Below are 26962 nucleotides of genomic sequence, written 5' to 3'. Positions count from 1 at the left end.
TCTGAGCAGCAGCCACTGTAAGTGTGCTTGCAGAGAAAGGGCTACAAAGGTCACCCAGTAAATGTCTGCGAGAAATGTCACAGATAGGGTGGCCGGGCTGGGGATGGAGAGATGGTGATGTTGTAAGCCCACTGGGATTGGAAAAAAACCTCTTGGGGGAAATGGAGACACATTTAAGAGTTGCACGAAGAGACATAAACATTCCCCATAAGTGAGAAGAGCAGAAGGAAATGGAGCGAGGAAGCAAGCAGAGATGTTCCAATGCAACTATTTTACATCTCTGACATCACATCATGCGTATTAGACAAAATCATGTGAATTCAGGGTAGTAAATAAATATATGGTGCAGTGGTTGGTGATGTCAGCTTACAGTGAGGAGGTCACTGGTTTGAATCCTACATATCAGGATCAAGAATATCTTTAGTATCCCCAAGGGGACACTGGCTTCACAGTTTGCAGAGCTACAACCAATGCACAGATTTAAGTTCAGACACAATAACAATGACATATGAATAAATAAAACACTGAACTGTTAAAAAGGCTGACTGCAGACCCAGTCAGACAGGACGTTTCTGTGTAGAGTTCTCATGTTCCTTACATACCTGCGTGGGTTCTCTCTGGATACTCTGCCAGAGACATGCTCCTTAGATTAATTGGTGACTTTAAATAGTCTGTAGGTGTGAGTGCGCCTGGTTGTTTGTCTCTATATGTCAGCCCTGTGATTGACTGGTGACTAGTCCAGGTGTACCCCGCCCGCAGACAGCTGGGATCGTTCCCAGCCCCCCTGTGACCCTGTCGGAAAAGCAGTACAGATAATGGCTGGATGGATGATGAAGAACATAAATAAATCTCTCACTGCCTTGCGTCGGCTAAAGTGAGACAAAAAGATGTTATATGTAAAATCTTCCACTTGAAAGTCCTTTTATCACTGATGTTACGTCCGCTCTAAAATCTCAGCTGTGTACAGTACAATACAAAAAAGGACTTTTAGACTTTTATAGTTAGCTTTTGCTTCATTATTTTCCAAAAATATTGATAGGAAAGCAGAGGGTAAATGAGACATTGAGAGGAGGGAACTGGGGACGGCCTCTGCATGTATGTTTGATTGCTGAAAACTGCAAAACTGGCCCCATAAACATCTTAAAAATGTAGTTTTTTTCACTGCTCTAAATGCAATATGTATAAAATCATTTTCACAGATCTAAAAGTTTCATATTTTTTTTCTCACTGTCACATAATAAACTTTAGGAAATCCATTCTCTTTTGCCTCTGTTGAACAATACTCCTTGCTCTTTTTCTGATGCCATATAGGTAACTGTATGTAATCAATCCTTCCTCACTGCTCTCAAACAGCATTTCTCCACCTTCCCATTCCCTAGGCTTGCCAACGATACCCAAAAATGCACCAAAGAGAAGTTGTCACAAAGAAGTCCAGCTGGTGTCTCAGGCCATAAGTAAACATCCAGGCATCACAAAAGCATAGTAAGCCTAGAAGGACCAAGGACCAGAAAGACTGACTTTCTTTTGAATGCTCAAATACTGGGAACGCCACACTGTGTTGCTCGGCAAACGCTCCAACATTTGACGCCCCCAAGACTGCAGAGGAATATAAATGGTAATGTAAGTAAAAAGATAAATCTCAAAAGTAATCTCTTACAACAACGAAAATGTCTATATTTACACATAATAGCAAACGTTGGCCTTGAAAAAAACACTTTGACATGTTTTGGCACACCTACCAAACTGGAGAAAAATAAAATGCATGATTCTTGCTCATGTGTGCTGTTGTAGGATTTTTCTTCACTGACACTGATGTTGCATGATTTCAGGAAAAGGGCCCATAAGACAATTTTGATAATTTATACTTTGATAGCTAATGATACTGTAGTATTTGAAGTATTTTGAAGACACTGATGACTAGGCTGGGTATTGCTTAGAACCTCACGATTCAATTCATTTTCGATTCTTTAGGTTGTGATTCAATTCGATATCGATCCAATATTGATTTAAATGCTTTGATGTTGATTCAGTAAGAAGTAGAAATACACAAATGACCTGTTGACAATTTTTAATAATTATTTTCATGCCCATGTGAACATATGTGGTAGGTCACCTCACATTTTTTAGTAATAAAACATGTGAAAATAAAAATTTGCACAGTAATAACTTATTTGTGCAGAAGGAGTACAAAAGTAAAAAGCATGCCAGTTCTGCATAAACACTGAAAAGTAAAGTGCACGTAAACTTTAATAATATTTCTTTCCTCTTGGAAATTGTGATAAACCTCACATAACATGGTTAAGGTTGGTTGTTGTTTGGTTGAGTGCGGCCACCATCCATACAACGCAAATCACATGCACAGTGACCCCCACTGGCCAGGAGGTGAATCGATTCAGAGGATTTGCTGAATCGATATTGAGTTGAGGGGGGAAATATTGCGATGCATCGATTAATTGATATTTTTACCCACCCCTACTGATGACAATGCCTGAAGGCCTGGTTGAGAAAGGCTGCCCTAACATAAGCTCCATTTAGGTAGCTGAATATCTAAAATCTTTTCTCTTTATCTTTTTAAACACTTTTTTAATTTGCTTTTCTTTAATTATTAACTTGAATCAGTCATTTTATATTCTTCTTCACCAAAAAATCCCCACTGTCAAAGATTGGTTTTTACCTCTCATAAACAGTGGTTTTGTTATTTTCACATTTATGGCAGAAATCCCTGTTTCATGCTCTGAAGCAGTGGTTCTTAACTGGACCAAACCAAAAAGTGGGTCACAAAGCCGCTTTCAGCGGGTCGTGAATGTGTCTTGTGGTAAAAAGCCTATGATGTACAAAGGACCTAACTAGACATGTATCCACCACTTTATTCTCCTCCATCTCCTATTAAAACAAGTTAATTCTGGTCATTTTCTTGAGATCTGGGCTTATTCATCTCATTATCTTGGGAAAACAGATTTGCTTTTACAAGGTTTTTAACATTTTCAACCACAAGTGTTGTTCTATCTTAGGATAAATAAATTTGATTGGTTGAAAAGTTTCAGATATTTGTTTTTTCAATAAGAAGGTGGTTATGGGCTTGAAATTAGACCAGATGAGATCCACTGCTTTAAAAACATGAGCTCCACATCACTGTTTACTATTTACCATTGTTACATACTGTAGTCATCTAACTCAAACAAATGTAAATATCTTTATCTGTATCCAGTATTAGTCCTAATCTTAATACTGGAGAAACGAACAACATGTAAATTAACCAACCAGTCATTATATGACTTATTACAGTGTGGATTTCAGCATCCATCATTGCTACAAAATTGTCTTCAAAGTAAAAATGAACTATTCATGGTAACATAGCGCAATGGGCATTGCTGTCAGAAGGCCTCTGGCTCCCATCCTGATTTGGCCATAAATAATCAGAAACACTATGTGGATAACATGACGAGTTTAATGGAGCTCAGCAAACTGATCTAGCTCATTCACTAGTCACCACTCTATCATCTCTCTTCCTTCTTGTATTCTTTCTCTCTTCCCGCTCCAGTTGATCAGGTGATTATGGGCACAATCACATTCTGCCACAACCTCATTTGACCATTTGTCATGCACCTGTCATATTTTCAATCTGTCATTCTTTCTCTTCCAGTCAGTGTGTCATTTCAGTGCAGACCCTGCAACCCTCCTCCACCCCAGCCACCTCCATTCATCAACATTTCATCCAGATCCACACTAGTCCTCTGCTCATCTCATCCTGCATTCCTCCATCCCCTTCTCCAAGCCACCTCATCCTTATCTGGTCCAGCGTCTCAGAATTCAACTCCTCATCTGATCCTACATCCCCCATCAACACCATCACCATTGTCTAGACTCCATTAGGGTATCCTTTCCCTGCTGTCTGCCTCACTGCCTCTTTAAGCAAATAAAGTCATCAAAATGGAGTCTAATTGCCAAAGAAATTGCACAATTCTCTTTCATCAAAATCTGTAAAACACAATTTGTCAACAACAACCTCCGTACATCTAGCACAAAAATAACCACTAGGTTAATGCCGCCCTAATTCTGTACTTCCTGAAACTGTTTTCTTGCCTCAGTGAAATAGTACTTTCCTCAATCTTGTATTCTGCTGTTGTCACATAATCAGCGATCTAATTGTTTGTTTTTGATGACCAAATCCAAAAGATCCACACTGTTGTCATTTCCTAATAACATATGATAAATTACATGAAGTGAGTGCTCCATTGTCTCTGTTGGAGAGTACTTAAAACCTGATTTTTTTTGTTCTTTTGCTGCTTATAAACCATTATTACTGCTGTGTTTGATAGATCTTTTCGTCTCTAAAGCTGCAGCAATATTTCATGGCCACAGGTGTATAAAATCAAGCACCTAGGCATGCAGACTGTTTGTACAAACATTTGTGAAAGAATGGGTTGCTCTCAGGAGCTCTGTGAATTCCAGCGTGGTACCGAGATAAGATGCCACCTGTGCACCTGTGGGATGTCACTTTAGTTCACATGCGAGTCAAGACAGGTGAGTGAATATTTTTGGCAATATAGTGTATTTGCTTTTACATATTAAGCCTGCACAGCATCTCGATCAGCTGACTCATCTAGACTTGACCTGATGTAGGCTCAGATCTAATGATAAAAAAAAGAGGTCAGAACAATCTTGTCAGTCACTGTTTCATCAAAGCCTTGTTTGAATTTGCACATCGTAGTTTTTCTTCCTTTTGTAGTTCTCTTTTAAGTAAATCTTTAAACCTATTCATCTACATTTCCTGTGGTTTTCATCATACCTCCACAGCAGAACAACACAACTTGCCTTGCAGACTTCTGTTTGATGCATCAAAGAAAAATACTGTCTGCTGAAACAAGCTGACTTTTTGGAGGAACGGGTGAATCGTAGTATTAGATTGCTGCACTGAGTAGCGTACTTGAGTGACAGATACACAATACTTGATTGATTCTTACTGAACTCCAAATTTTAAGTGGTTTCAGATACATTTTCTTCTCTGCTAACTGTATTGAAACAAGTCTTGCTTCTACTCTGACATAATCAATGCTTAAAATTTAAAAAGCACAGGAAGAGGATGCATGCTCACATATGATACTTCAGCTCTCCGTCCTCTCACATGCAGCACCCATCTGCGTGTCGAGGTGTCAAGTGTGTATATTGACAGCGTGACAGGTGAAGTTGACAGCAGCTGTGCGCGTCCTTAGAATAGTTGTGTTCCATAGCAAGCCTAAAACGTGGCACGGACCTGGGGCCCCCGAGGAGCCATATGGGCCTGTGTGAAATGATCTATTGATCTGACAGTGACACGCCACATGCAAAGGTCCCAGGTGTCCCAAGGTCTCAGTTATTCTCAGAGAGGGATGCACATCAGACAAGGACCCCCTCCCTTAAACTGGTCCTAATAAACTCAATAATAGAATCTCATAAAAAAAGAACTGTCCTAAAACTGCTGTCAACGGTGTCAAGGTCCTTGTCAGTGACAAACTGGCAACTCCACCATTAAAAGAGGAGTTAAACATACAGACACATATGAAGATTTTCTTCTCATGAAAGTTATTATTGCAATATTCAAAACTCCACTTCCCCTTTGTCTTTGATGCTTTTTGCAAGAAAAGTCACATTTTTGCCTCGGAGTAAATGAAATTATTTTACATTCATGAATTATTTCATCATCCAATATTCTCTCCTTGCATAATCTATCTCAGCTCAACCACTGGGATCTGACATTTAGAGCATAGAAATTCACTAACTCTGCCCAGAGCGCTGAATACCACGGGTGGGGGAAGTATTCAGATCCATTAATTAAGTAGAAATGACAAAACAAAGAGAAATATATTGAAAAAAATGCCTTTAGCAAGAAAGTCCTGCATCTGAAACCTCAAACAGGTGAATGCAAAGAGTATGACCAGCATACAAATCATTTATTTCTGTAGAAATGAGCTCTGCAAGTGAAACAGCACAGTTCCATGCATAAATATTAATCCACTGGACTTTCAGCATTTTTACAGTGCTGCAACCTGCAATTAAAGTGGACTTATTTGCCTTTTACTGCTTGATTAACAAGCAAGAAGCAGACATCGGCTGGGTACTTGATTTGACCTGCAGGATTGCATCTGATCTCAGTTTTGAGTATCACAGCAGAACACTCATAAACTTTTGTATAGTCATTTGAAAATAATTTTGAAAACTGCCTGGATACCCCCATTGACTTATGACTTATTGACTCATATGCTGGTCAGTTACATGAAACCTCCCAAAATCCTGTTCAATTAGCTGTTGAAACATGGTATCATATGTTAAAGATCAAAGGAGGTAAAAAGCTTTTCAAGGTGCTGTATATTCAAATGTTATTTTGTTAATGATAGTGCATAATTGTTATTTGTGGGACACAAATGGTCAAACAACATGAATGGGGTACATGCAGCACTGCTCCTGAGAAGCTGGAGAATAACCACAGAAAAGTGTCTCCTTTGGATTAAGCTGTGTAGCAGACCAGATCACAACATGGTGATAACATGGTATCTACATTTGTTCAAAGGTAAGGCAGCATAGTGTTAGCAAAGTAGGAGTATAATTGACCTCTTACTTGCAAAGCAGATGGATTGTCCAGAACTTTCAACCAAACAGCTTCTGAGAATTTTCAAAAAAGTCCTGCCATCCCCAAACACTTTGAATGGGAGGTTTCCCAGATGAAATTTCCCTATGAATGAGAAACATATCCTACACAATCAATACATGACAGAGTCTACTTTCCATGTCAGGTAAACCTCATATATCACTGCTGTAACATCATAAACTGGAAAAGCACTCAGACCTCCGCCATTAGCCCTATCTCCCAATGGTGAAGAATCCTTTAAAAAATTCCTGGATTCGTCCCCATGTGCCCCCCACCACGGCATTCGCCAATTACTTCCTCCCCAGTGAGGTGGAAACATGGTGACAAAAAGCATTGGCTTCGCTACAGGTGAACTGTCATGGCGGAAGCGTTGCCTGCTGGTGCCAACAGATGCACTGACAGTCTCACCCATGGTCTCAACAGACGACTGGAAGTCATGGCAGAGGGTGAATATTCCTCTGTTCTTCCCAGCATTGTTAGTATTCTTGCTACAATTCACTGTCTTTCTCTCTGTTGCGCTCAGACTCGTCTCCTCGACCAGGCGTGTCTTTCAAACTCTATAAACTCCAAAACTTTGAACAGAAACATGCACAAAATGCTGCTGTGATTGAAGTTACTCATGTTCGCCATCTCCTGGTGTAAAGTGGTAACAGCGCAGCCCTCCGCCATTAGCCCTATCTCCCAATAATACAGAATCCTTTCAAAAATTCCTGGATCCAGACGATGATCCGGATCACTCCCAAAATCTAATCAGTTCTTCCTTATGCCATTTCTGACATTTCCTTAAAATTTCATCAAAATCCGTCCACAACTTTTTGAGTTATGTTGTTAACAAATGAACAAACAAACCCACCCGATCACATTATAACCTCCTTGGTGGAGGTAATAACAATCTTGTAGCAAACTCTCCTACATATTGTTACCACAAGCTGGTTTTCATCACTGATGTCATGGCCAACTCCAGCTGTAGGACGTTCACTCATTATATCATCTTAGTCAAAGTATTTTTGTACTTTGACAATCAGACATCAGTTTTAAATGCAGTGAAAGGTTGAAGCTAAAGCCCACCCAACTGAAAACCACTGACGCCAGCATGAGAAGCGTGCTGATTGCTTGTCCAAGTAAGTTAACCAAGCAAAGCTTAGCAATAGGTCAGTTTGCCAAAGAACCTCAAAGTGGGATTAAAAAGAACAAGACGCAAGGCCAGGTGGCACACACCATGTACGTGGGCGACCCGGGTTCAAGTCCGGCCTATGAAACCATTTCCAGCATGTCTGTCCCCCACTCTCTCATCCTCATTTCTGATTCTATCCACGGTCCTCCTCTGTCAATAAGGGCATAAAAATTCCAAAATATATCTAAAAAAAGAACAAGATTACCGTCCAGTTAATCAGATAACGTAATGTAAATAAAGGTCTAACCAATTATTGCAGAGTTGCTGTATAATGATATCATAGGTACGATATCAAATTTTTTATCACATCATATTTTATTGTTTGTTGTATCATAATGTACATAATCATATCATCTATCATATCGTCTATCGTATTGTCTATTGCATCTTCTATCTTATCGTCTATCGTATTGTTTCATCTTTAATATTGTGTAACATATTGTCTATTGTATTTTCTAGCATATCTCGTTGATTTGATTGTTTCAGCTATTGTATCATCTATCATTTCGTATATCATGTCATCTACCATGTTGTCTTCCATATCTTGTCATCTGCAGTATCGTTTTGTCTAGCATATGATCTATCATATCTTATCAACCATCTTAACTCATCGTATATCATACTGTTTATTATCACACCGTGTCATCTACCATATCTTATGGTCTGTCATACTATATAATTGTAATATCGTATCGTCTATTGCAGTCATCAACCACATGAGGGTCAGGGGCGATCATCAGGCCCCTCACGGCTTCCCATCCAGCCCCAAGAGGATTAAATTCAGAAAATTTGAGAGGGCAAAAATATGGCCAGGCTATTGTTAAGCTTTTTCCTTGAGGTTTAAAGAAAATCATATCATCATATGGCATCATTTCATATTATATAGCATATCATATCCTATATCATATGGTATATTGTATCATGTGTCTTTGTGTGTCATGTTGTGAAGGGTTTGTATTGTGTATCCTGTTGTTTTGTACCCCTCACCCCTAATAAATATACAATTTGTCATAACTTGTTAAGGTTGGCATATTGAAATAGTTTAATCAGAATGTAAATTTTTAGGCAAAATAGAAAAAGTTTGAGCGTAATGTAGTGAAGCTCAAGTCTACAGTAAATTTAGTCTCTTAATTGTAGTAAACTAAACATGCTTTGCTACTTTGAGTTGCTACTGAATTAATAAATGTTGGCAACTTTTTTTTTTGGCGCCTAAACTTTTCTCACAGAGATCAAACAGAGCCACTTAATGGACTTTGTCTTGAATCTCACTTCCTTCGACAGGATAAAAACTTGAGTATGGAGGCTATATAACAATGAATTGAAAATGTCAGTAGTCAGTATTTGCTGACAGGGTTTGAAACTGTTTCTGCACATGAATATACATATGCTTAGTCACTGAACCCACAGTCACGAACACCATGTCCTCCTCTGTTAACCTCTCTCCCTTTATCCTTCCGCACAAACACATACGCATGCACCATCCAGCCCACCCAGTTTAGTTCCATTCTTATTCTTCATCTCTATTTTTGGGAGAGAGATAGAGCAGCTGGCTCGCTACAAACACATACACACTTACGCAGTCTGCACAGACGTTGTAATCCAATACAACAGCTCATTTATGGATTCTACATAACAATGCTGATAATGTGATGTTTTCATAAAGGTAACAGTTCTACTTCAGATTTATTATTGAGGTCGTAGTGGGTGGTGATGCTGTGCTGGAGTGTTTTATTTTAAATGGTGCTTGTAACATTGTGCCCCTCTTATGAATGTAAATGTTAGGGGTGGGAATCAGCAGGATAACTCATAATACCATACGATACAACAGTGCGATACAGCATGATACAGCATAACATGATGGGATGTAATATGAAAGAAACCATGGGAAATAAATAGATAGGAAACAAACAAAAAAAGAAATTAAATGATGCTACATGATATAGAAGGTGATGGTTAGGACTGGAGGTCCAGGTACATACAAATGCAGATCTGTATTTTTCAAAACCTGCAAATGAATAACGTTTTAGCTTACTGATACTGCCATCAAGTCTCAAAGGTACTGTGAGGGGGTCATAACTCAAAACACATTTAAATTGTGCATTAAATGAACCAAAATGCAGTGGGCTACCTTCAAATGTCTGCTTTAAGAAAAAAACAACTTTCTTTGTCTTCCGAGTTTGCCTACAAAATTACATCAAGACTGCACCACTCTATTCAATCCATATTTAAAAAGACAAACTGGTACCAAATGAAGAGCCATTTGGGAACTGAATAACAGAGCCAAATGATCTGGATCTTTAAAAGAGATGGATCCCGTCACAAGCAAGACTAGAGGGTGGGGAGACAGACCTCAGCTGAGGAATCCCAGGTGAGATTTGAGTTTAATGTGCTAAACCATCAAAAACTATACTGAATCAAACTATATATATTTGTCAACTTATTGATATTTGAGTCTATCGCTTAATTCAGTCATATTAGTATTTGGGCCATCCAACACTTCTCTATACAGATTAATACCACTGCAAACTACAAGCTCAATAATAAAACTACAGTTCAATTACCATCTCTATTTCCATAAGTTTTATATTTCTAAAGACAGAATTTATGGCAGAGTGGTTTAATTGGATCATATTGTTATAGTATAGGTAATAAAGAGGATGCTGGGTGTACATGTACATACATAAAACATGAAAAATGATCTCCATATATCACATTTCCACCACAACCGCTCACAGCAGACATCAAGCATCTCCATCAATACAAAGCAGCACCTCAGAGAGGCAGCATCCATTTTCAATGTGCCAGATTGTAAAGCACATGTGTGCTGGGGTGGACAGTGCATGTGTGGGTGAGAGATTATCAATAATCAATAAGAGAAATCATTCAAGGCTTCCCTCTTTAGACTGCTTTAAAGCACTGCATGAACCTTCTGCACTTCTCACTCCGCCATCCTCCCATCTATCTATCTCCTGTTCATCCTCATGATCTCCATCCTTTGTTTTTTCCTTTTCTACAACAAACCAGCAGGCTTCTTTCCACCTCAATTATCTAAGTGAGGGCTTGAACTGTCTGATGGAGCTCCAGTATCTGTTGGAGGCAATTCAAATCTGCAACCATAAAACAGAAAAAAAATATGTAGCTTGGCACTCTGCATGTAAAAATGAATTTTGATGAGGGTTTGCTGACGCAGCTAGAGGTTCAAACTTCTTCAACAAGGTAGAACCCTAAAGGAGACCACACGGGGATTCGGCTTTTTACAGACTACGCCCTGACAAATCCAGCTTCCCATTCACAACTAGGCATCTTAATGAACGTAGATTAACCAGAAAATCTGTTACAAGAGCACTTCCAAACATAGTGGACGTAATTCAGAGCTGTCCATCCTGTCTCATTGATAGACAATGCAGACTGATTGAGACCAGCTATGTATTGGTCATAGCTTAAGAACCTAAATCAGTCTTTTCATTAGTGCCTTCCCTTTTTTCTCTCCTTCTACAGCCTTTCATTTCTCACCCAGCCGCTTCTCTTTCTCTCTCTCTCTCTCTCTTCCGATCACACTCCCCCAGTTTGACGCCCACTGGAAGAGCACAGGAGAGCAGAGGGAGTAAGTAAGCGAGGGGGATATATCAAAGAAAGAAAGAAAGAAAGAAAGAAAGAAAGAAAAAGGCTTTGACTTGAAAGAAAGAAGGAAAAAGAGCATAAAGAGAGTCCACTGTCTTCATCATGGAAGAGAAAGGTCGACAGAAGACAAGGAGGGATTTAGAGAGAGACTTTCAAACTATGATTTTCCATTAATGAAAAGCCACAGCTTCTAAAACTGTGATTTTCACAAAGTAATGAGTTGGCAAAGACACGGCCAGTGAAATAGGCCAGGTAGTCTTTCTCTAATCTTGACAGGAGACAAGGTGTCAACCCCTACCAACCTATGTCTGAAAATTTGCATAAACAGAAGAAATATTTCCACCATATGAGCTAAATAAAGAAAGCAATCCTCTGTGAAATGACTGAAAGAAGGGGAAGAAGTATCTTTGCATCAAGAAGGTGAGCACAACATGCTCCCAGGCTCCCTGGGATGCTTTGGCGCTCCCACACAAACACACACATACAAAAACACAACCGAAACAAACAGTCAAAAGCAGCCAGGGGCCCATTCAGCTTATTACACTCCCCATTACACAGACAAATGAGATCCTGGCCTCGTACTGATAATCTGCCCCCCAAATGTTCTCTGTGTTGTTGTATTACATCATTCAGAGGCAGCAACTGTCAAGCCTGATCGTTACAGTGCATAGCCTTCACACAACATGGACAACACGCCGGTCAGTGCGGGATGTACTAACCATAAATTCAGTGATTAGTTGGTGGAAGCTGACATGGATTTTTTTTGGCTCTTAACTGAAGCAGCGAATGCTTGTGTTGTAGGACATGTTACATTTGATGTCCAATGTAAAATTATCCACTGTTTTAGGTTGCATGTCAAGTATTAAACATCCATACCAGACCACATCCACCATAACAGCCTGGTCTGTCATTAACAAAGCTGTAAAATATCTTTGATTTGTGAATGCAACATTAAACCTTAGGAGTCCACAATCATGCCAGTGTGATGTCATCATGCGCTTTTTTGTCACATGATAACATGACAGCAAAGCCACATTTTGCATTGCAATCAGGTTGTGTGAAAAGTGATTGCACTGCAATGTGATTTTTAGGTTCTCTTTCAGTTTTTGTTTGATGTCAATAGGTCAAGTAAAACAGGAGATATACTCATTTGAGTTTGATATAAAAATAAGTTTTACACAGTGGGTAGAGTGTTCTATAGTGTACAGGACTGGTGTTGGCAATTTCTTCAAAGCTGCTGCATTTTATTTAGCTTTTTCAAAGCAAAAAAAACTCTCTTTATATTTCTCCTTTTAGTGTTTATTCTGTAAAATGCAGCCCATGTAAATAAGTTCTCCTTGTATATGTGTTCATGAAATATTGTACAGTGGGGTGGTTAAAAATAAAAACAACACAAAAAATGCCAATGTTTGTGATTTTTTTTCTGCATTTTGCTTGATTTTGGCCCACTTATACATCTTTTTGTGCTTTTTATGTTTAATTTTTAATTATTGGGGATCCCTCACAGTCTTGGAATGCAAAGACTGCCACATTGTTCTCTGTAAACCTAAGTACAAAAATCATTTTCAACTTTGGCACTGTTTAGTGCAGGGGTCCTGAAACTTTTCAGTATGCGACCCCAAAAATAAAGGTGTCAGAGACCAGGGACCCCCACCTGGAGGAGGTTAAAGCATAGAATACAGCCAAGAGTAGTTGTGTGCAGACTTAAATTTCAGGATTTTTTCAACATTACTTTACCTTGAGTATAAATTTCACCAAATGACCATGTTTTTATTTTACACTGAACTAATTTCAGGCATATATTCTTATAAAAATGGGTAAAATACACAATTTGAAATCATTTAGCAACCCCCTCTGAGTGTCTCGTGGACAAAAAAAAAAAACCCTAGATATGCATTTTGTGTCAGTTTTCATGTTAAGCTTGATATATTTAATTGTACTACTTTAATGTACAAGTTTTTTCTACATTTTTTAACCCCTAAAATGACAACTTCAGCATATTTTGATGTCCATATTTTTTAGATAACAATTTTAAAAATCCACTCTGTTTTTTTTTTGCTGTTGGAGGTCTGATATCAAATACAGTATCTAAAAGTTTAAAAACAGTTTTATAGTGTTATATAGTTATATAGTGAAAAGAAATGTATCGACAAAAGCCTGTGGACTTTTAAGGGTTAAAGGGGCAGTCTACCAATTACCTTTCTGCATATCAGAAAGTTATGCAAGTTGAGTGGCACACATTAAAAGCAGAGTAGCCAAAATTGCAGCAGCAAAAGCCAAAATATTTAAAGTTCTGCTACTTAGGGAATAATTCAGAAACCCTGGATCCTACATTTCCCACAATGCAACACAACATATTTTTTCACTAGACCCTTCCTGCCTGAAAAAGCCACAAAAATTCATATTTTGAAGCAGACTTTCTTCTATGAACAAAACAAAATGATGATGAAAATGATGACATCACTACGACATCATCAGGGCTGTTTTCCCTCACTTTGATGCATTTGCTGCTCTTTTTAGGACTAGCAAGGTCATATGAAGTGATCACTACAATCAGTACTGCTGATTGGTGTCCTCACCTTTGTGTACACGCCCCACGACAACTCTGTCTCAATCACCATGACGACAATGCCAAACATCCCAAAGATGAGGGCGTAGTCGCTCAGCCTCTTCCTCTTCTCGAACAGCGCCCTGCGATGACCCAGTTTATACCCAATATTTTGGTTCTTCCGTTTTGGGGCCTTGGAGGTGCTGCCTCTGACCCCAGGTCCAACGGCCCCGACCCCCCCCTGCCTGCTGCTCCGTCCCGTCTGCGCCCGCCTGCTCTCCACCAGCGCGTGGTTCTGGTGGTAGATGGTCATCTGATTGGACGTGGAGTCTGTGATGTCATACCTTCCTCTAGGGTATGGCGAGTCTTCTTTGGAGGATATCACAATCTCTGGCGGGCTCTGAATCGGGGGTTGATTGGTAGAGGCCTGAGCCGACAAGGAGGTAGGAGGGGCTTCTCGCTGTCGGTCGTGCCCACCAACAACTGTTGCCCCGGCAACAGCTGAAACGCCAGCCTCTTTGGTTTCGCTGCTGCTGTCTGATTCAATGAGGTTTCTGCGAGAGGCGCTAAGGCGGCTCAGTGGCTTCATGACCCCACCTGTGTACTTACAGGAGCTCATAGCGATCTCCGTGAAGGGGTTACTGTCCCTGCGGTGGACCAGAGGGCTGGCCTGTCTATGTTTGCACCCTCGCTCTCGCTCCCTGTCCCGGTCACGCTCTCTGTCCCTCTCCCGCTCCATGGAGGGTGAGTGGGAGGAGTAAAAGAGGGCATTGTAGACTGGCGAGTTGTCCCCGCTCAGGCTGTGCTGCGAGCCTAGGCAGGAGGAGAGCGGCGTGCTGGTGGGGTGCAGGGCGTTGGGGATGGGCGGTGGCAGGGGTTGGGCTCCAGAGGATGACAGGGGCAACTTAGGGAGCGACGTTGGAGGTAAGCTGGGTGTGGCGGGGGACGGGGATGGGGTGCTGCCATTTAGACGGTCGAGGCTTGATCCTCCCATGTGGTTTGAGTGGTTTGATCCTGGTTGGTTGCCAGTGGTGGAGGGATGGGTGATGCTGCCCAGGGGTAGAAGGAAGCGCTGGTCCTCATCCTCGCTCCCTCCTAGCAGAGCCAGGCTCAGAGAGGGGGGAGGCTCCATGGTCACAGCTGTGGCCAGGCACCTTTCTATGAACAAACACAAGAAGAAGAGGCACTGTAAGGACTGACACAGGAGAAAAATGACAGAGAATATGGACTATTTATCACTGAGCACAGTAATGAAGAGAGAGAAATTGGCTTGAAGGAGGAGTGGGGGCGCTTTGTGATGGATAACGGTTAGTTAAAAGACATGAGGGAATAGTCTGAACTCCAAAAGCTGAAGACGTGTGACAAAGAGATGCAGCAGAGTGAAGAAAAGTAGCCATAATTGGGGAATATGTTATTCCTTGAGTCGCATTTGAGTCAGCTGCCCAGTCAGCCCCTCTCAGCGGTCTCTGTCTCTGTTACCGTGTCCTCTCCTTCTCTCACATCCCACAATGCTTCCAGCCATTTGTGCCATAAAATGTCATCTGTGTTACACTGTTGTTAGCCAGGAGGATGGTGCACATCCTCAAGCTTTAAACCATGGAAATGAGATCAAGCTCAGAGCCTACAGATGGTAATAATGACACGAGTCCATTTTGATAGCTGTGGCAGAACTCTATGTACACAAGGCTGAGTTTAGCATAAGTTGGCTGCATTTTTGTGCATTTGATTGATCCAAAACAATAACCTACTTTCAGTATGATATAACCAGACACCTTCACGCCCCCCTCCTCCCTTGTCTGTTCATCTACCTACCTCCTACCTCTTCTCTCTCAGTCCCTGTCCCCCAGGTTAGTTGTGTTGTATCACTGCTTGGATGAAAACAGACCACCACACTTTTTCTTTTTCATGTTGTCACGGCCATCCTATCATCTCCTCGCGTTGCCTCCTTTCATATAGGTCCCTCCACAGGTCCTCGCTCGTCTCTCGGAATTGTGCGTCGCTCTCTCCCCTCACAGATGTTTGCCTCCGCGTCCACTCACTTGATATGCTCAGTTTGTTTCTCTCTCAATCAGCAAAGATCTCTCGACGGTGCCCATTTCGACCCCCTCAGTGTCAATCGACCCGAGAGGTGTAATCCATGTTGACTGGATTAAACCGCCCAACCTGTGGATGCACGTCAAATGTTTTCCGTCAATATAAATGCCGGTATGAGCAGGCAGATAAAACACAAAAACACAAAAACCCGGCGTCCAGCAGCGCTCCCCACATAGGCTGTGAAGTCTGTCATATAGTATGAGACTCCACCGACTTCCACTCAATCTACAGCTCCCTGTCTCCCTGGATTCGTCTCTCACTCTCTCCTCCAACTTCTCTCCCTCTTTTCTCCGCCTCCAGTGCTGCCGTTCATTCCCATTGGACGGAATCAGAGAAGCGAAATCAGCGCTGAAAACAGGTGGCAGCATTTGTAGGATGGAGCTTCCGATACCTGGGTCGTTTTGGAGTGAGTTTTTTTCCATTTTAATTGATTGTTATCATTAACATTATTTTTTATTTATTTTTAGAACTTAGAAACCGATGCAACTGCAGCTTATGCGGCCAAAGCGTTAATTCTACTAAAGAACAAAGAGAAAAATTGTTCCCTTTTCCATTTCACAGAAAGCAATCATAACTTGTTTTCAGTGTTTTTACGCAACAATGCCATAAAAAAGCTTATGCCTTAAGACTGGCCATTGATCACATTTGTACATGGGTTACCTTTTCTTATCAAATACTTTTGGGGACATATTTTCAAATTAAAATAAAACAAATATTTTGTTTAACACTGTCATTTTTTTATTTATTTCAATTAATTAATTGATGGGTGAAAAAATGTATGCTGATTATTCAGACTCTGATGCCATTACACAACAAGCTGAAGTAGCATTGTAACTTCGACTGGAGAAGATTCTCTATGCTCTAAGTCTACAGAATTTTAAAAGATAAGATCCATATTCTACAGATTAACACTATCCTAGATGGACTAATTAAGTGGAAAGTTGGTCCTCAATTTCAAAAGCTAGTAAAAAATGTTGGTGCCATTCAGGCCTTGTCCACATAGAGACGAAAACGATTTATTTCTGCTTCGTTTTGGAAGTTTTCCATAAACATGGAATCTTTTCTGGAAATTTCCTTGAAAGCACCTTACCACTGAAAATGATTGAAAACGCTGAAAGCTTGTAAGTGGAGCTGTAACGCTGCCATGGAAATGCACCAAAAGAGAAAGGGAGTTTCCAGACTTTCTCCTGGTTGCCCTTCTGGTTGTTCTCCGTGGTGGATTTTAAGAACATCTGGTGTATGCTGTTCGCCAAGGTGGTAAAGGAGCAATAGGCTGTAAAAGCTATTCTAAGCTCAGTAGCTTCTGCAGCACAAACGCGTGCCTGTAATCGGCCATTGTTTTGGTTTGACCCGCGCATGCGGCTTAAGTGGGCTGTGCTTTGTATGATGTAATCGTTTCAAGAAAGGAGATAAAACTGTTGCGTTACAGATTTTTTCACTCTTTGACCTTTTCAAAAAGTAGAGTTTACGCCATCCCAAAACGCTGTGTCTGTGTGGATGAAACGCCGATACAACAAAAAACTCTTGCGTTTTGAATTCGTCTCCATACAGACGGGGCCTCAGAAGCATTTTTGTTACTGTTCTTATAAAATCTACCAGTAATACAAAATTTCTCAAATCATCGTACGATTAATTAATTACAAAACCTATAATAAATCTGATTTTTTTAACCATAGAGAGCACTAATTTTGTTCTAACATATTGTTTTAATATTTTTTTTCCCAAAAAGAATATAATTAATACGTTTAAACACACAGTATATAAAATACTGCCACCAGGGGGCTCTCAACCGAAAACAGGAACAATATGATGAGTGCAGACCAGCTCTACTCATCTGTTTACTTCTTGTGTGTAATTGAAAAGGAGTATTGACTAAACAGAAAACTGACATTTTGCTTTCATTCATAAATTTCTAATGAAGGAGAAAAGCACTTAAAAGTACACTTCCATGGTTACGCTGGACGCTGTCACAGAATGCGCATGTGTGATGGAAGTGGCACTAGAGCCCATGCACATCCTAGGACCAAGGAAACAGGCTGGACCTAAAACCTGTGCCACGTCCATGAGTGGGGCTTTTCCACTATGACTTTTGGCCACATTGACTCAAACTAAACCATGCTGATTTACTTTTCCATTACCGGTTTGGCCGCGCCAGGCTGTGCCGTGATACGCCCAGAATGGTCCTGCTCCAGAGCAGCCCGCCTCCAAACATGCCACAGTGAAATCACAGTGGTTGGTCATCATTTCGAGGATGCCTCACAGACATGTTTAAGTATATAACCACTGCACCAAACTTTTAAATACCTGCTGGAATACCTCTAGAAGACAAAGAGCAAACTTTGAAGTAGAAACAATGATTAACTCTTCTTCTTCTGGTGGAACAAAACAAAAGTTACGGAAGCACAGCTACTTAACGCCATCGGCTCAAAACGCTGCATAGTTTAAACAGGTAGCTCAGTTGTGGTGTAAAAGCAAATCAGTCCTATCAAATACTGCAGCCAGCCACAAGGGGGCGACTGAAATATTTAGCTTCACGTAACTGGAGATGTTATGCTGTCCATCACTGAGTTTGATGCTTAAATGCTGTGTCACGTTTGGGAAAAAATATATACAGGAAACAGGTGTTTTGTTTTGATTCTCAGACAGTAAAAATTGCACTCTCAAAGAGCCTGAAAAAGAAAAATAACAGAAATCAACAGCTTTAAACCAGAATTTACTGACATATATGTCTTTATCATGCTACCTTACAGAAATGTTGCACCTGTGTGCCTTTTTTGATGCGTTTTTTAGCTTGAAGGGTGTATAACATATAACAGCCTGCATAAAAGAACATTAGATAAAAACAGCATGCGAAACAATAAAACACACAAAAACTCTCTCACACAAAGGAGGACTTTTTCACCACTAATTAGTTACAACTCTTTACTGCACAACCAGTTCAACAAGCATATTATTATGAAAGGTGGTTTTGGGGCTGCATTAATAGCCGAAGGAAGGGTGGACAACATATTGTTTCCTCTTAAATTTTCTAGATTTAATAATCCTCTGGGGGCCAGGTGGAAGGCTGTGGATGACCTGATGAGACCCTCAGGCCACCAGTTGATTATCACCACCTTAAAGCATGCACACTGATTCTGAAACTGAGTGTTATTTGCTATTCATGTCTACTAATTTACAGAATGTTATGGCATTGCATGGGTGTGAAATAGCACAGCACGGAGGGAGCGCCACATACACCAGGGATGCTAGATAACGGGGAAAATCTAAGTCAATTTTATTTTGATCTTTAATGACACTATGGTTATTACCCATTAATTTTCACATCATCTGCATCCTATGCATTTATTGAACTTAAACACACAGAGAATTTGTTTTGAAACTGATCAAATATAAAGCTGAAACATCTACAAAAAAATGTACATAATAAAAATAATAAAACTTAAATGAAAAAAACATTTTCAGCCAGTGGCAGTATGCTTTTATGGCCATAATATAACCACAAACTTTTACCACACAAATCAAAGCCTATGGACAAAATGAACACAACACAGCACGCAGCAAAGTGATCACTTAATCTTCATTAGCTTGCTTTCATGGTGGAAAGCCAAAATAATTGTAACAAAGAAACTTGATTGATTTCTCACCACTAACATGCACACACACACCCACACCCACACACCTACACACACACACGCACAATGGTATGCTCCTGACTCTTGGCTCTGCTGATCCTGATGCTTAAACCATTTTTGGGCTGTGTTGCTGGCTGCTTGAGGCTTTTTTAATTTCAGTGTGGTGCATTTGCTTTTGTTATTTCTTAAGAATGTGAATTCTGTGATCTTTTCCACAAAAATTAAGCTAATATGAATAGATTTGTATCTATGCGTTTAGGGTGCCAAGGATTCATCACAGGGCCCAATGTGCCACAACCCAGGACCAACCTAGGGCTGGTCCAGAGCCAAACTCGACGCATGTTGACATATACAGTATTTGCATTGCTCTGCAGCCAAGGTCGAGCTCAACAGCATCCCTTTTGCTTGGGCTTTTTCACCTCTGGTAATACACTCAGAGACCATCATGGTTTTCAGGTCCTTGGGACCTCCTCAAAACAACCTGTCACACCTGTGACCCCTACAATAACAGCATCAGGGACAGAGGATGTGGTGAAAACATCGATGCTGCACCAGGCACCATGTAGAAATGTACATTGTAAAGAGTTTTTACATCACAAATCTCACTTATTAGCTATGATTTTATTTTAAACTGAACTAATTTTATTGATTTTTTACAATAATAGATTATAAACACAACTTTAAATCAGTGACAATTTATCTTTGCTGTTTTGGAAAGCATGCTGGGACACCCCCTTAGTGTGCCCAGGGGTCGTGACTCTGAGTATGTGGACCACTGCCCCAGGCCATACTTACCACATCCACTCCTTACTCCACCCTAAAGGTGTGGACTTTATTATTTTTCCAACAGATTATTTTCCCACGCCCCTGGTAGTATATTTAGCCAGTCTTTGTGCCTTGACCAGAATGTTAACAGCAGTCCTGCCCTCAGATTTGTCTGGACCCCTGAAAACCCAGAGAATGAGCCCTCTCCAGTTGTTATTTATTGATGATTTCAATTTATGTGTGTTGGATTAGTAGCATTGGTGCTAGCATCCTGGCAAACAGTTAGCTCAGTTTGCAGCTGAAAAGTGTGTCAAACTATTATTGGGTTCTGATGGTGAAATTATTTATTTGTGACACTTTTTAACCCCTTTAAACCACTTTTCCCATCCATTCTGCCACTTTTCATCAATTTTGTGGACCTTTTAGCCTCTTCTACTTCTGTACCCATTTTTCATTACTTCCCTCCCATTTTTTCTACTTATAAAATCACATTCACTTCCTTTTCCTCACATTTTCACCACTTTTATATTTCTTTTGTCCTTTTTTAAACCCCTCTCCACTTTTTCTGCCCATTTTGCATCCTTTGACCCATTTTTGCCACTTTGTAATCCTATTATAATTTATTCTGCCCCTTTTAAGCCATTTTCCCTTTTTAAATCCCTTTTCGCCACTTTTCTGCCTTTTTTTGGAACTGTTAACCCATTTTTGCCACTATTAACCTATTTCATTACTTTTTATGCCCGTTTTTGCCCGTTTGAACCACATTTCACTATTTGTTACATCAATTTTTTTTTGTTTCCTTTATCCTCAGAAAGGGGGTTTATATTTTGAGGAAGACTAAATACTACAGCATAAATTACTACAGGATTATTTGATGCTTGGATCGGGGTGGTTATTTTTCATGTAATAAAAATGTGGTTATCACAGATTAACATTAGAATGGGCCTAATTTTGCTGATCTTAGTGGCCCAACATTTGACTGAGCCCCAGAAAGCTCTCTCCTTTATCCCCCTTATGGGCGGCCTTGGTTAACAGTCTGGTTGTTATTACTGACTGAGAAATATTGCCTAAAGTTAATTGTTTCTACAGCTCCAGTGAAGATGATCATACATGCTTTCGTTTCCTGCTGTTTGGACAAGTATTTCCTATTTCTTCTGTCCCAGTAAAACATCCCTGAATCACTGACAATTTCTACAAATGCTTCAGCTAGATACTCGCCAAGTCTTCAGGATTAAGATCTGTAGACCCCACTCACTCTTTAAAAGCAGTTTAAGCATGCTATCTGTTGGGCGTATAGGGATTTCCCCCCTCTTTTCATTGCTTGTGTTTCTTTAATGTTTTTGAAGAGCACTTTTAGACTTTCTGATTATCAAAAGTACTGTATAAAATCTTCTCTGCCTGTTTTATTTGGAAGCTTCCTTGCACCTGTCATGAGTGTGAAAGGACACCTAAACTGGCAACCCCATGTGACAAAAGCATTTTTCCAGTGAACAGTTTTCATATTAACAAAACAAATAATGTGAATGTGAACAATGTTTGTGGAACAATTTGGTTTAAAAATATCTGTGAATTACTAAAATAAAATCCCACAACACATGGCGTGGAGGAGTGTGTGGAAGCAGTAGGAGCAGTGCGTCCCTGTGTGCCTCTAGGACTCACAGACTTCTGTTTTCTGAGATTAAAATAAATTACAAAGAGAAATCTGGAGGGGAAACTGATGATATGGGTCATAAATAACCAAAATAGGGCAATGGATTAGCCTCATTGTTTCTCTTCTCTTATCAGCCAACTTTAGAGCTGCAGCATGGATTTGCCCTTGCAGTAATAAATAAAGTTGTGAAAATCTATCAATTATTAATTAACGCCTTAAGGGGAGAAAACAACAATTCTGATGTTTTATTTATGAGAGGGATTCTCTGATTTCAATCCTTATGGACTAATCAATTTATAATTCCAACTCTGAAGAGCCCATAAAACATAATCCCACGTAATGAGGCTATTCTACCTGCTTTAATCACTTTAAAACGATGCTTCTCTGTGTTCGTTATGGGCATCCTTAATCGGATGAGCGCTGACGTGGAATCGTGGGAGCGGATTAGACTGTTTTCCTCCTAACAGGTCAGCCTATCCTGCGATTATGCAACCTGACAGACATCAATAAAGCAAATCATATGGTATGCTGGATGATTCTGAGCATTATTTATACATCATAAGCCATATGTCAACACTTTACTCGCTCATCTAAAGTGAGAGCACTAATATGTCATCCTAGTACCATATGTTTCACCATGAATATCAAATTTGTTGTTGTTTTTTCTTCTACCTTTTTCTGTTAAGGCTCTTAATGTGCCCCTCTTGATTTGACAGAGGGTTATTCCTCCTTCCTCATGAATAGAAAATAAACACAGTTATGTGTTGTTTCTGCCTCAGGCTGATTCGTGATGGGTCAGTAATGGAGAGTGGCTGCTTCAACAAGCAGTAATTCTTCATAGAAAAGCCTGGAGAAAGGTCTAAGGTCAGATCTGGGCCATTCCAGATCACAGCAGGGACAGAGACAGTGAGACAGAGTGAAAGAAGTAGGACAGACATTTAAGCCTATGGAAATATGTTTTGAGGACTTGTTTTAGCTTTAGACATGCTGTGTCCACACTCTAGCAAGAGAACCAACTACAGCTCACGGTCTGGCCTAGAACTAGATCTAGCACTTAAGAGTAAGGCACCAACCTCTCCAAAAGGAAATGTGCAAAAAGGTGGAAAACTAATATGTAGAAATAACCAGAGAAGAAGAAGAATGGCTGAAAAAATGAAGGCAATACGAAGTGTAAAAAAACTGCAGTTCCTGGAGAGTCCACTTGAGGCCTGCTGCAGAAGCACCAGGAGTCACATACACATCCATGTCAAAATGTTGATTTTTACAGCAGGGATAAACAGGTTTACAACCTGGTATAAAAAAGGATTTTGGTCTGAATCGGTCACGTCAGTGCGGGCATGCATTGAGCAGTAGGGGTTATTTTTAAAAATGAGATATACATTATAAGTGTCATGTCTGATAGCGTATCTGTTTGGCAGGAGGCTTAGGAGCAATTTCCACATATGACAACTGTGCCCCAGTTTTGCTCCGATCAAAGGTGGGCAACCTCACCCACTGGAAGCCCGTCTAGAGCGCTGTATCGTGACACGCAGCCCAGAGATCACGGGAGAACTGCTAGATCCCACAGGAATAGTATGTCAGCAGCAGACTATTTTACCTTTTGGGCTTGATTTATCATCCATTTCAATACAAGTCCATGATAGTATTGCTTCTGCCACTGAATGAGTGCATTAGGAAGTTAAAAGGTTGATGTTTGCTTAAAGGACGTGTGGTTTTATGAGAAATTCTTTGGCTAGATTTCCTCAAAAGTTAACTTTCCCTTGTCAATGGCTCCATTGTAACTCTGTGACCCACTGACCTCCCAGTGACCCTTTGCTCTCGCTGCAGGATGAGGTGTGATGATGAGTGCAGAAAGTGGAACTGCTCTGATAGACTATGCTGGTATTTTGTAGTGACTGCCAACTACAATGCATTGAGGAAAACAGGAAAAAAAATGGAAATTTTGGGTAGACACCTGTCCTGTTACTTGTATTTGGCTCAACCGTGAATGAATTTCTCTTTCCCTTTGAGTCACTGCAGCTGCTACATCTTCCTGTTTTTTCTTGTATCAAGCTGAGGGTGGACTCCATCTTTCTGGGGTAAAGTAAGATAGTGGTTACTATGGGTGTGAGTTCATCCATGTAAAATTGTAGTTATTTTAAATGTACAGTTGTGGGTTGGTCAGCAGGTTTTGTATATCAACGCTGCTCATATTAGTTCTGTAAGTTAATTGCATGTGGTTTTATTTGCATGAATTTCATCACAGTTGCAATATTTTGACCCCCTGTAAAGAGCACCGTTTGCTTCTATATTATGAATTATTTACTTGTTTTCTTTAGTTGAACACTGGGGTTGGCATTGTGCAGCTCAGACAATTTATATGGTGTCTCCTCTTCTGCTTTCTCTTTTTTGTAAAAGACATCAATCAACTTTTCCATCCTTTTTGCACCTCATTTTAAGAGATGTCTTGATTTATCTCAATTTGGAGAGGATGAACATGCTCAGTGCCACAAAAACCTTTATTTGAACCATAATGGTTCCATCAGAGGTCTTTTCTTTTAACAAGGAGCCAAAACCATACTGCACATGTGGATATTTGACCACACCTACCATCATGATGCCTATCAGTCTATTGGTGCACATACTGTATCTAGACCTACATATGTGGCTCTTCCTGCAATTACCTGGGGGTGACTGTGACTCAGTGGTCAGTCTTCCCATGTTTGAAAGGTTCCTGCAGTCACATGTCGAGCAAGACACTTAACCCAAATTTGCACCCACTGCATTGTCGATGGTGTGTGAATGGGATAAGCTAATACTGATGGCCAATTCTCCAAAGTAACTTTTGCCATATCAGTGTGTGAATATGGAGTGAATGGGTGGGTGCGACCTGTGGTGTAAAAGCAGAAGTAGGACGACAAGAAAAGCACCACACAAGCTCAAGTCCAATTACCTGATTTGTGCATAGTCAGACTTTCTTTGAGTACTGAAGTATGTGTCAGTCAGTGAATGGACCTCTCTTTTACTCACATAAATCCAAGGTTTAAAATATGACTAAAGATCAGTATTTTTCCAACCCACAGTATTTTTTTAATACACTGATCATTTATAATTTAGAAGTTGTGTCATTTTAAAGCACATGTTCCAAAAAATGTCGAAACATTACAAACTGTAAAAAGAAAACCCTGTCACACCACTTGTATGGATGAAGAAACCTGATTTTGGAGCTTTTGTCTTGCTTGGTCCACGCCATGCACACAAAAGTAAACATTTCAGGATGCTGCCTTGGGCCTTAGGAAGACATTTACAAGTTTTCTGCCATTTTTTTCATCAAATATTTGATTTATTATCAAAATAAAGTAATAAGGAGATAAATGAATCATGGGCGTAGATAATTTCTTTGAAGGACTGAATGCAAAAGAAAATTTTAAAAACACAAGTGTGTGGTTGTGATTTTAGTTCTCACCTGGACAGCTGGCATATTCCTCTCATTTATTTTTTTTCCTTTATCAGCTAAAATAAAAAGCCTTCGCTTAATGATGAAAAAGAATAATTATGAAAACTTTAATGCCCTGGCAGCAGTTTCTTCACAGCTGCTCTGCCAATATAACACAAATGAGAGAGGGGGTGATTTGACCAACACAATAGAATATAATAAGATGAAATAAATGGGGCTGACGGAGGCCTGGGGACATTAGGACTGACGTTATAGAGAAATGGTGGCTGCACTACGCTGTATATCATTCAGGAGTCTTACTATTGTGGACAGAGGTTAGAGGGCAGCAGAGGAAGATGGAGAGTGTGGAGTAGTAAAAGCAGCAGGAGGGTGACAGAGGAGAAATGATGGGCCCATTGAATGAAAAGGTTAGTCCACAGTCCTGCCCTGCAGCAGACGTTGAATGTATGCTGAGAGAGGTATGTGAACGAGAAAGTGAATAATAGAATACAAAGAGGAGTGATAAAGTGGGACGACAGTTGCTATGCCAACAGGGTAGTATACAGATGAGTTCTCAGTCTATCTGATATCTCCATCTCTCTTTGTCTACTTTAGTGCTGAGGGCCGCATTAAGAGCTTGAATACAGGACATGATACTGTGGAAATCACACGTACAGCCACACAACAGGAGTGTTTGTCAAAACCGTTTGATCAGAGCTTTTAGGGGTTTTGTACTTTTTTCTTCTGATTTGGATTCCTCTGTCTATTTTTCTCCACATGAAACAAACTCCACTTCTGATAAACAGACTTTGATTTTACATCCTGTCTCTTATTATTTTATTTGAAACCTCGCTGTGGTTTAATATTGACACAAATCTGCAAAACATAGCAAAAAATAAATCATGATTGTAGCACTATTTCCTATTTTTTGATTGTCTTCTTTACTATTAATACATTATCCTAAAGAGATGAAAGTCTAACTTAAAAACAACAAAAAGACTACATGGACTTCATGGGAATATACAGGCCTAAACATGTGTGCATGAAGAGAAAACCTGACCACAGAAATGACTAGGCCACTGAAAAGCCCAGTGGATGGGTCCTCCACATCACTGTTGATAGTGGAAGCTATTTCAAATTTAGTCTTAGTCTCTAGATTAATCATTGAGACCAGCGTTGTACAATATCCAACTAGAAGAGACATGGGTTACAAAAATGTTAAATATGTTTTGAACCATAAATCTCAGCCACTTGCTTTTAAAAACAAGTGTCTATTTGGATTTATTGTATATTTTATTCATCATATACAGAAATTTCCCTCAATATCTTGAGCAGAAGCTCATCCCCAGAGGCAAAGCTGCTGTTTTCTCTCTCCAAAATGTTTTTTCTCTCACACTTGTTGACATGTGCTTCACTTAGTTGTGTTTCCGCTATCTT

At 40.1% G+C, this 26962-nt stretch overlaps 1 protein-coding gene across 2 annotated transcripts in view; it reads right to left on the bottom strand.

Moving 5' to 3' along the window:
• Positions 1-16308, bottom strand: part of kcnn3 (potassium intermediate/small conductance calcium-activated channel, subfamily N, member 3) — a 109664-nt gene extending 93356 nt beyond the window's left edge. Inside the window, exons 1-2 of one of the 2 annotated variants that reach the window (XM_041792943.1) lie at positions 15781-16308; positions 14000-15126 (exon numbers count right to left, since the gene is read on the bottom strand). In XM_041792943.1, coding sequence (XP_041648877.1) covers positions 14000-15100 — 1101 coding nt within the window. In that variant the 5' untranslated portion in view covers positions 15101-15126; positions 15781-16308. The remainder of the gene's footprint in view (positions 1-13999; positions 15127-15780) is intronic. The other variant, XM_041792944.1, reaches the window with a different exon arrangement.
• Positions 16309-26962: the final 10654 nt, after the last annotated feature.

Source organism: Cheilinus undulatus, linkage group 8 (assembly GCF_018320785.1).
Source record: "Cheilinus undulatus linkage group 8, ASM1832078v1, whole genome shotgun sequence".
Lineage (NCBI taxonomy): Eukaryota > Metazoa > Chordata > Actinopteri > Labriformes > Labridae > Cheilinus > Cheilinus undulatus.
The sequence above is the reverse complement of the archived record's forward strand: the minus strand, read 5'-3'. Positions and strand labels throughout refer to the sequence as shown.